General features: G+C 43.0%; 1 protein-coding gene across 1 annotated transcript in view; it reads right to left on the bottom strand.

The window, feature by feature from the left end:
• Positions 1-13,988, bottom strand: part of LOC144691898 (uromodulin-like 1) — an 84,796-nt gene that overhangs the window by 21,732 nt on the left and 49,076 nt on the right. The window contains exons 16-22 of the mRNA XM_078560472.1: positions 8,697-8,954; positions 8,458-8,601; positions 8,060-8,317; positions 6,002-6,114; positions 4,936-5,155; positions 2,341-2,439; positions 1,336-1,476 (exon numbers count right to left, since the gene is read on the bottom strand). Coding sequence (XP_078416598.1) covers positions 1,336-1,476; positions 2,341-2,439; positions 4,936-5,155; positions 6,002-6,114; positions 8,060-8,317; positions 8,458-8,601; positions 8,697-8,954 — 1,233 coding nt within the window. The remainder of the gene's footprint in view (positions 1-1,335; positions 1,477-2,340; positions 2,440-4,935; positions 5,156-6,001; positions 6,115-8,059; positions 8,318-8,457; positions 8,602-8,696; positions 8,955-13,988) is intronic.

The raw sequence follows: 13,988 nt of genomic DNA, 5'->3' as shown, positions 1-13,988 counted from the left end.
TCAGTTGGCCTCAGTGCTCCTGCTAACAAGAGGGTGGAATCAACCCCGGTTTCCTCACCCTTTGTGGAATGTACACGTGTACAAATGTCAGATAAGCACAAGATCAGCTTAGCCGCAAAATAAAAACAGGAAATGTGGACGATACCAAGCAGCTCTGTGGTGAGAGAAAACAGGGTTAATGTTTCAGATCAATAGCCTTTCATCAGATGCTCCACAGATGCTGCCTGACCTGCTGAGTAATGCCAGCATTATCTGTTTTTATGTCAGAATTACAGCATCTGCAGTATTTTGCTTTCATATCAGCCAGGTTGTGGATAAATAAGCTGCTTAGCATCATTGCTCTCGGCCCACACATGAAGTTAGTTTGAATTTTTTTCCTCTGAGGATGGACATAGTGTAGTTACCTCAGCAGCTGGGTTGAGGATCTCTGGAAGTTGTTTGCTAGATTGGGAAGTGACACTTATTGTGACCTAGGGTGTAGGAACATAGGAATGTAGGAAATGGGAGCAGGAGTAAGCCATACAGCCCCTCGAGCCTGCCCCGCCATTCAGTTAGATCGTGGCTGATCTTCTGCCTCATTGCCGTTTTCTCGTACTATCCCCATATCCCTTGATATCTTTACTAAGTAGAAATCTATCGACCTCTGTCTTGAACATACTCAATGGCTGGGATTTTCCGACCCTATTGCGGGTGGGACCTGCTGCGGGACGAGGCAGCGCCCCAGCCAGAAGTCCATTGGGACTTGCGTTGGGACCGGAAGATCGCGGCGGTGGGCGGGTGTGGAAAATCCCGCCGAATGTCTGAGCTCCCACAGCCCTCTAGGGTAGAAAATTCCAAAGATTCACCACCCTCTGAGTGAAGAAATCCTTCCTCATCTCAGTCCTGAATGGCATCCTTAAGGGTTTGAAGGGCCTCCAGAGAGAAATTACTTCCTCCAGTCGCAGGGGGCGGGTAGGGGAGACTAAAACAAGGAGCATAAAGTTAAAGCAAGGCCGTTCATGGGTGATGTCAGGGAGCACTTCATAAAGGTTATTGAAAATCAGGAACTCTTTCCCCAACAAGCTTTTGAGGCTTGGAGGGAGGGGTCAATTAAAAAATATAAAACTAAGATGAACAGATTTTTATTAGGTGATGGCACTTACAAGACCGAGAACTGGAGAGAGTAAATGAGGCTGAGGTACAAATCAGCCATAATCTAATTGAATGGCTCCTATGTTCCTATCCTAAAGATAGTTTGAAAATATGAAGGCAGCCACAAATGCCCTGAGCAAATGAAAATGAACAGCCATTAAATATAGTTATACAGTAATAGTTATTAGGGAGCCCAGGTTTTACCTCTGCAATTTCTACCAGGCCGAGCCGGGTTTATATCCACAAAACCGTCCAAGCAACTACAGGTGTAGGAACCCTCCGTGTTGATACATTTTGCCTTGAGTGAGCAGTCATTGTCATCAAGCGAGGTGCACTCGTTGTAATCTGCAATAAAGAGGTGAAGGGAAAATGAAGAGACAATGGTTCAGGTGCCCTACCATGATTCACTATTAGCACTCCCAGTGTGCCTATATAACAATTAACACTAACACCGTATAACACTAACAACCAATTTAAGATTATCAGTTGAGCTCGCAATATAGCTCACTTATGTTTTCCAGAAGCTATATATATCCTTACACGGGGACCTGTCCTCTGCAGGCAAAAAGAACATGTCCAGCATTGCGCCTTTTCTGAATTAAACAAAAATGGGGGGATAATAGTTCTCTGGTACATTCTCCATGCAACGTCTCAACCAGAGCCGACTTGCCAACCAATCAGCACTCTTTTCTCATGCGGTATAAAGTTTCGCTCCCTTTGAAATTTGGCATTCTTCCATCTGTCCTGATGAGTCTGAGATAAGAAGCTTCAACAGCATGTCTCTTTCTTCAGCAATGCTCAATTGTAGGAAGGTGTCCTGCAGCCTCAGGAGTTACTGCTGCTCAAAAGAAATTGCTGCAAACACTATGTGTTGGAATTAAGCTGAGGCAATTGAACAGTAAATTCATACCAGACATTCCCAAGGTTTAATTCCTGACTTTAACCTTTGCAGCTGAGATGAGATTCTGAGCGCAGGCCAAGGGCATTCTCCCACGGAGAGAGGAAGGGGAGAAACATCCAAAGGTCTGACAACCTCCAAGGCATGCCTCAGGTGCTCTGTGATAGAGGCCTACAGGTAGCTCTGCTGATCTAGTTTATCACACAGAGGTTGGTCTTCATCCCTGTAAAACCGGCAGATGGTTTGATCTCATTTCTTTCACTGACAGCCAACAACCCAGATTGTCCCCCATCCCAACGGCAGTTTGGTACCACAGGCAGGGTATTCCGTTTTGGGTTGAGAGCCCGACATTGGCATCAATTGCAGTTCGTGATCCTGCACCGTGTCAGGAGCAGCAACGTCAACTTTTGCTGAATTGACCAATTAGAGATTAGAGGGTGTAATGGCCATCCAATTGAGGATGGTAGACAGGAGGGGCAATAGGATGCCCTCCAGCACAGAAGGAACTGCAGCCTGCCATTGCAGGCAAGGGAGAGAGAGAGAGAGGGCACCTCCAACTTGAAACTTCCACTCAGCACTTTTGAAATATTTGAAATAAAAAATGGTCATAGCTGCTGGTCCATCAAAGTGGAGGTGGAACCCCTTGACAGGGTGGCCTGATTAATGACCTTAATTGGCCTTTTAATTACCCTAACAATCTCTACCACATCCAGATTTCTAAAAATAGCTCGGAGGTAGGATGTTTGGCGGCAAGACAACATGCCGACTGGCAGTGTGAAATTACACACCCACCCGCCTCAGTTCCCACTCCACTTGTCTCTCCAAAATCCTATTCCATTATACCACCAATAGCAGAGAAATGCACATAAGCTGCAAATCCACAGTGTGATTTCTTTATTGCTACTGATAAGTTAAGATTATTTTGTTTTTTTAAATCTGCATTTCTGCATTTATATAGCTCCTCATTGTCCAATGATACAGCACAAAAGGAGGCCATTCAGCCCATCATGCCTGTGCCTGTTCTTTGGTAGAGCTGCACAATTAACCCCACATCTCTGCCCTGTCCCTATCGCCCTGTAAATTCATTCCGTTCAAGTATTTATGCAATCCTCTGACCAATGTTACTATTGAACCTCCTTGTATCACCCTTTCAGGCACTGCATTCCAGTGTGATTCCATGATTACATGTGATTCCAGATCACATCTCTAGGTGTTAAAGGATATTTCCTCATGTCAATTCATTATTACATTGCAAAATCTCAAAGCGCTCCCTTAGTGAATTACTTTTGAAATAAAATAAGTCTTACGTAGGCCATTTCAACATATCTTCTGTGCCAGCAGCATTCATACTGGCAATGAATCTGTCACCATCTGGTGATAGTGCACAATGAGAGAAATGTTGGGCAGAATGCTAGACATATTCTGCCTTTATCTTGCTCTGATACCTTTAGCATCCGCCTGATCTACCAGAATGTAGCTGTGATCTTTGTTTAACAGTTCAAACCAATACGTCAAACCCATCAACGTGTTGCTCCAAAAAGTGATTGCAAGATTGGTTAAAACTAACCTGCTGAAGACAATATTGTCAGAAATTTCACTGCGGTGACCTGGGACAATATTTATTCTGCGTCCAATGTCACTGGTCATTAGCTAGTCATTTATTTCATTACTGTTTGTGGGATCTTGCTGTGTGCAAATTGGCTGATGCGTCGCCTACACAGTGACCAAACTTCAAAACTACCTCAAAAAACTCAGCAGGTCTGACAGCATCGGCGGAGAAGAACAAAGTTGACGTTTTGAGTCCTCTTGACCCTTCAACAGAACTAAGTAAAAATAGGAGAGGGGTGAAATATAAGCTGGTTTAAGGTGGAGGGGTGGGGGGATGAGCTTCACTGGAACAATGCAGCAAGTCCTTGGCCTTGGCTCAACGCAAACTGGAGGAACAGCACCTCAACTTCCGACTAGGCACTTTACTGCCTTCCGGACTGAATATTGAGTTCAACAACTTTAGATCTTGAACTCCCTCCTCCATCCCCACCACTTTTCCGTTTCTTCTCCCTCCCTTTTGTTTTTTCCAATAATTTATATAGATTTTTCTTTTCCCACCTATTTCCATTATTTTTAAATCTATACCTTTTATGCCCTTTTAGTCTTATTTCACCCCACCCCCACTAGAGCTGTACCTTGCGTGTCCTGCCATCCATTCTTAATTAGCACATTCTTTTAGATAATATCACCACCTTCAACACCTCTTTGTTCTTTTGTCTGTGACATCTTTTGATTATCTGTTCCTATCACTGCTTGCTTGTCCCTACAACCACTCTCCCCCCACTTCTCTCCCCCCACCCCCCCACCTTAAACCAGCTTATATTTCACCCCTCTCCTATTTTTACTTAGTTCTGTCGAAGGGACATGAGGACTCGAAATGTCAACTTTGTTCTTCTCCGCCGATGCTGCCAGACCTGCTGAGTTTTTCCAGGTAAATTCTGTTTTTGTTTTGGATTTCCAGCATCCGCAGTTTTTTGTTTTTATTTTTTTTCAAAACTACCTCGTTGACTGGCTGTAAAGTGCTTTGGGACATCCTGGGATCATGAGAGACGCTAAAGAAACGCAAGCTCTTCCTCTCTTAATGGCCTTTCGTTTAGGAAGTCAGATCTTATTTTGAACATTCCAATCACATACCAAAATATGCAGCCAATGAGAGAAATCGTCAGTAGCATGGCAAGAATGTCTGAAGTGTCTGGGTAATGCAAGTAACTCTTCCTGTTGCTTTATCCAGAAAGCTATAATTACTGAATGCGCAGTTGGTGTGAGGGAGTGGTGCAATAGTTCCGGCCTCATACTTATGTGGCTTAAGGGAGGTTTGCTCTACTGCAAGTTTTATTTTCCCACCCCATCCCCATTACCTGATATATCTGTGCTGTCAGGATCAAAGGTAAAAACAGAGCTGTCTTTTAATGATGTCACAAGGTCCACGATGATTTCAGAAACATTAGCTGTTATTGCTTCATCAAAGATCAATTGGAAGTCTACGTTCACACTCCCTTCCCAAAGCGATCTAATCACGACCTTGACTTTCCCAGAACTTAAAAGTTCCATAGTGGATTCAGGCAAAGATTTCAAGATCTGCAGCCATAAGAAAAGTGTATTAGTTATGAATATAATTTATTTTTTTGCTCCTCAAAGTATGCGAGCTAAACAATGGGAAATGGAATATTTTCCAATTTCCAAGCTAATGTGAGTATCAGGCGCACCCAGGTCAGATACAGCAGGAGGCTGATGCAGAAATTACTCTGGAGAAGTCGTAGCGATTCACCTAAGGGGAGGACCTCTGATCATTTCTCCATGCCTCAGAGATCTTTGAGCTTCCTCTTCAGTTGCTCAGAGAAGACATCTATTTACAATTTCAATAAGCAATATGACTAGGGAAAAGAACACACGAGCGGTTTCCCATTACCTCCCTCTTGTCTTCTTCGAGGAAACACAAGTCCTCTTCCTGAAGGATCTTCCATCTGTAAGCAGCCATTCTCCCTCAAAGTCCTAACTCTTCCCCCGCTACCACCGGAAATTCGCTGGATCTGCTCATAACCCTGAGCATGGAACCTTTACCTGGGATTGGGGCAAGGCAGGGACAGACAGACAGGGACCCCGAGGTCTCAAATGACCATGCTTTACCTGTAGAAGAAAATGCCTCAAACCCAACCTCAGAAACACACATCTAACCAATCCAAGCTGACATCTACAGGTGGTTTCAAACTAGGCCTGACTGCCCTTTATTCCCATTAGTTGAGACTGGTTTTGACTCCAATTCTATGTGACGACTAGAATTAAAAAAGAAAGAATTTGCATGTATTGGTGAAAAACAAAACCTAGGGACTCCCAATATAACCCACACCCCCGTTAAGGCATTATTGGACCATTAGAAGCAAATCCAATATGAACAGGCTAGACTGCAGTGAAATGTATACATACCTGTGTAATAAATTGGGCTGTAAAGTTCTTGAATTTGTCACTACTGCTGTTTCTCAGCCCTTCACTGAACATTAAGTTTGTTATCCTTGTTCTGCCTCCCATGATGTGTGCAGCTGTGGGATGGTGTGAAAAGTCATTATTAGCCTTCGCAATGATTGCATCCACAAGATTTAGAGATTCCACTCGGTACACTTTAGTTTGATTAATCACAATCGATTATAATTTGGTCTAACATGAAGCTGAACTTGAAACCAAGACAAAGCTACATTTGCACCAAAAGAGTGTGAGTGTGTCCCAAGTCTACATTAGATCCCAAGTATAAAAGAGCCCAGGATTCAGGAAAACTGACTATTGATCAATGTGTGCCGGAGGGTTAGTGCCACTTGTTTCAAGGAAGGAGAAGCCAAGTTCCAGTCCACATGTTTCTACTTCAGTGGCACATCCCTTCAAATGAGGAGTGCAACATATTTTTTTTTTGCTAGGCCAGCATTTATTGCCCTAATTCTTCAGAGGGCATTTAAGAGTCAACTGTGGGTGTACAGTCACATGTAGACCAGGCCAGACATTCGAAAATCAGATGGGCTTTTAACAACAATTGACATTGGTTTCATGGTCATCATTAGACTTCTAATTCCAGGTTTTTATTGAATTCAAATGCCACCATCTGCCATTTGAACCCTGGTCCCCAGAACATTACCCTGGGTCTCTAGATTATTAATCCAGTGACAACACCACTGCGCCATTGCCTCCCCATAGAGATCATGCCCCTAAAACAAGATATTAGAACAAGAGCAGAAGTAAAAGGAGCCTCAGGGCCAACCTTCTAAATCCTTGCGGGGTGTTGCAATCCCTAAACAAGGCATAGGAATAGGACATAGTGCAACGCCCCACACACACTCTCTGCTGCTCCAACACTGGTTTCTCTATACCCTGGGAGGTAATTTTGACTTTGACCAGTAGTGTGAAGTGTGTCAGCTGTCTATTATACATCTCTCATGATTTTCATTGTGATTAAAAGCAGGAGAGATGTATGACAGGAGGCCGAGTCAATAGCTCCAGTTTAACAGTACCCTTAAAAGTTACCCCTTCCCTGCTCTTTCAGTCACTGCTCCCCCAGTCTGATTTTGCAATTCCCTACCAAAACAAATCTGTCTCTCTCCATGTCCTTAAAAGCCTTAATGAAACCTTCCTTTGACCATCCGTTTGGTTTCCTTCCTTCCAAAGATTCCCATCGGATATCTTATTCAGTGTCCACCATCTTGGCCTGGATGTACCTTAGGAAAGGTTTTGCCACAAGAACCCTGGTGGATGGGCTTTCCACCCGTCTGTTCAACATACTAGTGACCCTGGATTACCTGGATTAGCTTTTCACAGATAGGGAAGCAATAATTGGACCCTAAAACAGTGGTGTAGTGGTAATATCACTGCACTTCTGATCCAGAGGCCTAGTCTAATGCTCTGGGGACAAGGGTTCAAATCCCACAAAGGCAGCAGGTGAAATTTGAATTCAATTAACAAATCTGGGATTAAAAGCTTGCCTCAGTAACAGTGGCCCCTGTTGATTGTTGTAAAATCTGGTTTACTAATGTCCTTTAGTGACACTAATATCCTTCCTTTAGGGATGGAAATATGCTGTCCTTACCCAGTCAAGCCAACATATGACTCCAGGCCCACAGCAAAGTTTTAGAACAGTTAACATCTGTCATGAGACAAGGAAATGTTCAGCACAGGAGAGATAAATAATACTTTTGAGAGGTATCCTTAGTGGATATCTGGGAGTTTGGTGAAATGTTGGAGGAGATGAAGAATTGCCATAAATTTAAAAGGTTTAGAGTTGGTAGCTATTGAGTTGGACTTTTGACATACATGAAGAAACTCTAGCCAGGGTTTGTAGCTTCTGCCCTTACCAGCCCACAATCTTCTTCTCCAATGCAAAGAATATCAAACGGCAAGGACCCAGGCAGAAAATTCCTCAAGACACGCACAGAAGCTGTGGTAACCAAGAACAACAATGGTGGAGAAAAAAAACTAGTTGGCCACAATCATAGCTCTTTGTACCTGTTTTCACTTCTTGTACTTTAGCTTTGCCTTCTTTCCCACAGAGCTGAGAGGTGACTCTGACGGTGTACAACACTCCAGCCTCCAGGTCAGACACAGTCCAGCTCAGTTCCTTGGTCTTTGCATCAACCAGAATAGTGTTGTCCTTCAAAAGCTGCACGACAAACTCTCGGTGAATTGTGTCATCAGCTTCCCAAATCATGCTCAGACTGTTGCTTGTGACATTGAAGGCAATGAGGCTTCTGATCGGTGGAGGAACTGGGGGATAAAAATGAGTAGCATGCTCTTTTTCATATTTTAAAACGACAAGCATTTCTGAAATCTTTCTGTGGGCTCTCTAAAGTAACTCCAACATAAATGATGGTGTACACTATTCGAAAGAAAATAGTTTCGCTCACCACAAGCCAGAGTGGATGTTTGTGTGGAAAATGGTGCGAAGGTTTGAACAGAGTTTGGTGCAAACTGATCCAAGGCAATGGTTCTTCTTTGGTAACCGGCATTAGGTATAGCCATTTTCTTTTCAGCCTTGCTTGGACTAAGAGCTATAAAATCAGGAAAGTGATTAGTTCTCCAGCTCTTACGTGGTCTATACCCAAAAGATGCTTTTGAATGAGAATTACTAACCCTGTGATATTACCTGTTTTTACAGTCAGCTCGGTGGCAATGCTCTCTTGCTCACAGACTCTCGACATGACGCTCACAATGTACTCAGTCCCAGGCTCCAATCCTCTTGCTGTCCATTCCATTTCCTGTGTCTCTGTTTCACTCACAATGCTACCATTCTTTAACACCTGCACAACAAAGCTCTGCTCTTCACTGGTATCTGTTGTCCAAGTTACTTGAAAACCACTGCTAGTGACACTGGAAGCAGCCAAATTGGTAACGAAAGACGGAGCTGTTGGTAAGGAACCAATTAGTGAGCATCACATTACATGGAACATGGTGATCAAAACCCTGAATATGAGGGGTGCTATCATTTCATAATTTGTTCTCTGGAGGATGGCTGGCAAGGCCATAACTATTGCATATCCCTATTTACTCTAGGAAGGTGTTGGTAGGCCTCTCTTTGAACTGCTGCAATCCTTGCGACGACAGTGCCCCCATAATGGTATTAGGTAAGAATTCGAAAATATTGACCCAGTGATGTTGAAAGAGAGGTGATATATTTCCACATCAAGTTGGTATGCAGAACTTGGAGTTGATGTGTTTCCATGACCCTTGTCCTTAGCGATATGACAACACTGGTGCTACAACAATAATCATCATTTGCAGAAGGGCTTTCTTTCTAATTTTAGTGACTTTGCTATCTAATCTCCTCTAGAAGTCCACTGACTAAGACGTTTGTGCACTATTTGAAAGTGGTCATTGACCAATTTAAAATAAGCCTGCAATGAAAGAGAAACTTTACAAGAAATGAGCTACCAAAGGAAATTAAGTCATTAGGGAAAGGGAAACGCAACTCCTATAGGAGGGTCACAACCAACCAATTATGCAAGGCTTAATCAGGGATCTTGTTTCAGATCCTAGTTTTACATTGACATGGCTATGGCTATGATATTCTGTTTAGTTAAGCCTTACATGAATGTCAGCTGTACCTCAGTTGGTAGCACTCTTACTTCTGAATCAAAGCTTGTAAGTTCATAACCCACTCCAGAGACTTGAGTACTAAATCGAGACAGGATTGAGGGAGTGCTGCACTGTTGGGGGTGCCATCAATTTGGACAAGACACTAAACCAAAGCCCTGTCTGCCCTCAGCCCATCACCCACTGTTATTAAAACTGATTATCCGGTCATTATCAATTGCTGTTAGTGAGGCCTTACTGTGTGTAATGTGGCTGCCTAGTTTCCTCCTACAGCAGTTATGACACTTCAGAAGTACATTATTGTTTGTAAAGCTCTTTGGGAGGTGGTGGTGAATGACACTATAGAAATGCAAGTCGTTCTTTCCTTTGTATATTATGCCAAATCTCTTTGTTTATTCTACTGTTTGTTTATCTATTTGTTGTGAATAAACGTGTGCATCAATTTATTAGATGTAAATATTGACACTGTGGCCCTGAGAGCCATGTCACATCGTGGTCTCCCCTCTTGCATCTCTAGTGGCATTGAGCAAGTTGTTGGGGCTGCGGGCTGACAAACCCCCAGGTCCAGATGGGCTTCACCCTAAAAGTGAAAAAAGTGGCTAGTGAGATAGTTGATGCACTGGTTCAGGCAGAGTCAACATGGTTTTGTAAAAGGGAAATCATGTTTAACCAATTTATTGGAGTTCTCTGAAGGAGCCACATGTGTTGTGGATATAGGGGAACTGGTGGATGTACTGTACTTAGATTCCTAGACAGCACTTGATAAAGTACCACACCAAAGGTTATTACAGAAAATAAGAGTAAAAGGCAATTTTATTCAAACCTTTAATATCCTGAGGGGTCTTGACAGAGTGGATGTGGAGAGGATGTTCCCTCTTGTGGGAGAGCCTAGAACTAGGGATCACTGTTTAAAAATAAGGAGTTGCTCATTTAAGACAGAGATGAGGAGAATTTTTTCTCTCAGACGGTCATGAGTCTTTGGAACTCCTTTCCTCAAAAGGCGGTGGAAGCAGAGTATTTAAATATTTTTAAGGCAGAGCTAGATGGAGCCTTAATTAACAAGGGGGTGAAAGGTTACCGGAGGTAGGCAGGAATGTGGGGTTGAGGTTACATTCAGATCAGCAAGCTCCGAATTTGTATGTCCATATGTTTGTATGTAATACCTCCTCCTTTGAGAAACTCATTTTGTTCCAACCTTCTCACCTTTCTTTCAAACCTTCATTGTCTGCTCCCCTTTCCCCCGACCCTACTCCAAGTTTCCCACTGAGACATTCTCCATAGTCCTCCACACTGAGCGATTCCTCACTCTCAGTGATTTCAATCTTCACCTCAGCCCAGGTTGCCTAATCTCCTCGGAATCCTTGCAGTTGAAAGGAGGAAAGAGAGATACAGAGGCAGAGGGGTATAGGGAGGGAAATCCAGAGTTTAGGGCCTAGGCAGCTGAATGATGGAGTAATTAAAATTGGAGCATCTCAGGAGGTCAGAATCGGAGGAGCCCAGATATTTCAGAGGTTTGAGTTTATACAGAGATAAGAAGGGGCAAGTCCATGGAGGGTGTGTAATACAAGGCTGATGATTTTAAAATCGAGGCGTTGCTGAACAGGGTGCCATTAGCAAGCACAGGGTTGATGGGTGAATGAGATTTGGAGTGAGTTAAGGTACACGCAGCAGAGTTTTGGATGAGTGAAAACTTATGTAAGATGGAAGGCTGACCATAATGACAAGATAAATGATATTCTCCTATGATTGCAGCTATGGTGTATTTTCCTTCCTCATATTCATTGACCTCCCTACAGCCTGTGACATGGACTGCTGATTTATGGTGTCGGCTGCTGCAGCTCATTGATGATAAGATCTTGTGACTTGTATATTTAAACATGAACCTTTTATTGATAGTCTTTAACTTTTTACAGGTCCCAGGTCATGCATAGTGCTGTTCACCATGCTGGTTGGCTGATTTTAAAGTGTTCTCACTAGACTGTTCTCTCTAAGTCTATTACCGTGTGACGCTATACATCATACCATGGGCGGTGCTATTCTCCAGTCCCACATTAACCCTTGTGCTGCTGGGCACATTTACATTACAGTGGCATGCAGGCACACACAATATCATACAACATCCCCCTTTCTTCTCCAAAGAAAACTCTCCTCCCTTCCAGAGGATTATTAAAATGCAATCTTTACTTGCTATCCCTTCTTCCCCACCCTAAGTCTCTGACTTTATAAATTCAGACAGCCTTGAGGCTTGACAGTTCTGTCGCATCTCAGTCTGTCACGTTTGGAGGAATGGCAGTACTACTCTATATTTCTGGTGCTTGGTTATCTCCATTTGATTTGCTTTTTGTGCTCCTACGAGTTGCGTTTCTCTTTATTAACAACCCGTCTGCTTTTTTCGGACACTGTGGGTTTGTCCCGTACCTTCTGAAGTGAATGTGCACTCCGCTCGTTCCTAGATTTGGCTCAAATTTTCTTTTTCCGTGGTGTCCGTCACGTTCTTGCTGGACATAAATCCTTTGGCAAATGGAACTTTCATTTCCACTTGCTTCACAATTTCAGCCAAACATCTGTTTGCTTTTTTATTTTCAAATCGCTTTGCAAGCTTATGAATCTTTTCATTCAGCTCAATGGTTCTCAGCACATCGGGAAATATCCAGTACTATTTCTTCTTCTAGTTCCTTGCGCTTCAGTGTTGCACTTATATTTTCTGATCTGATTTCTGTCTTTTCTTTCTGTGTCTGCAGTAGAACTTTGTCCTTGTGCTTCATTTTGTTTTCACTGTTGGCCAGGTCGGTCTCTGGCAAAGTCTTAACTAGTTTCAGTAATTCTGCTACTCATGGCTCCATTATCCGCTCACAGCTTGGAAAGTTCTGCAGCTTTTCCCTTCAATGCCTCTTCTTTTTCATTCAGCTGCTTCATCAGCTCTTCAATCTGTTTCTTGCAGCTTTTGGCTTCCTCCTGAAACACAGAACATCGCTGAGTCCTCTCTTCCAACTGGTTCTTCAGTTTGTTCAGAGCGACATTAAATTAATCTTGCTTCTCTTCGGAGTGTTCCAGAGGAACAAGTTTTGTCCTGAGGGATTCTTGTAGCGTGGTGAAGATTCTTTGCGAAGTTCGCTTGCTTCCCCTTGAGTTTTCCTGTATTTCAGCATAGCCTTCTCGAGTTTCTTCTGCTCTGCTTCCGTTCTACTGTTTAAGACAGTCTTCACCTTTTCATGTTGCTGAAGGGTGATGCGTTCGTTTGGCATTTGATCTTGAAGGACAATCAACTGTTCTTTCAACTGTTTATTTTCTTGCTGACCTCTTGAGAACTCACTCTGGGTGTCAGTGCATCGTCTCGTTGACTCAGTTTACATCTTGTGCATCAAATCTTCCAGTTCGGCTCTGATGTGAACATTTTCCTGTAGAACAGCTTCATTTTCAAAAAATACTCTTTTTTGAGCCTTTGCCATTTCTTTGAGTCTCTGCCATTTCTTTCTTCTGTCTAAACCCTTAAGCTCATGCATTTCATTGCAATGGCAGGGTCGGCAACCCTCTTGTGGTTTACTTGGATATTGTCAACCTTGATCTGGGGTTTTCTGTCTGCTGCACTCTCTCCCTCCCTCAGAAGTCTCTTGTTACCTTCGGTGCTTTATTGGGAGTTGCCCTCTCTCTGGGGTCTCTTGTTGCCCTCGCGCTTTATTAGGGATGTGCTAGATCACTCTTGTGTCTGGTGAAGCCACTTCCTTAACCAAAATGCATCTGACTCTTCTAATTTTCTGGCCATGGCTGTTTGCACTTTCTTGTAGTTACAGCTTTAAATTGCGTCGCCCCTTTAAGACTGTCCAATGCAGTAACTGTTTTTTTGCACTCGGGCCATCTTTGCAGCGTCAGTTTCTGTGCTGTGAGTTTCCTGCACTTTTTTTGATTTTGACAGATTCTCTAGCGATTGTGGACCTTCTTTTTTAAACTTTTTAAAAACTACTACTAGTTTCTCCTCTGGACTATTCTTTATTTATTTTCTGTTTTTATAACTCTGCAGGTTTTTTTCAGCTTCTTTTGAATGCCCCACACTCTGGGAGACTAGGTGGGCTCATGTTCTGATCAGGGCCCGTTTGCTTTAAACGTAAAGCTGCAGTACTTCTTTCTGTATGCTCTGCGTGCCTTCTTTGTTTCAAATCTTCAAAACAGCAACAATTCTTTTTTTTAAACTGTGCTCTACAGTTTTTCCTCTGCTCTGCGTGATATTTTTACAGTTTTTTTTTAATTGTAGCTTCTCTATGGATATGTTGAGCCATGGAACTGCTACCTATTCAGTAATGTAAGTACAGTTTCTTTTTTGTATTTTTGCTCACCATCTTGTGAACTG

Source organism: Cetorhinus maximus, chromosome 16 (assembly GCF_964194155.1).
Source record: "Cetorhinus maximus chromosome 16, sCetMax3.hap1.1, whole genome shotgun sequence".
Classification (NCBI taxonomy): domain Eukaryota; kingdom Metazoa; phylum Chordata; class Chondrichthyes; order Lamniformes; family Cetorhinidae; genus Cetorhinus; species Cetorhinus maximus.
The sequence above is the reverse complement of the archived record's forward strand: the minus strand, read 5'-3'. Positions and strand labels throughout refer to the sequence as shown.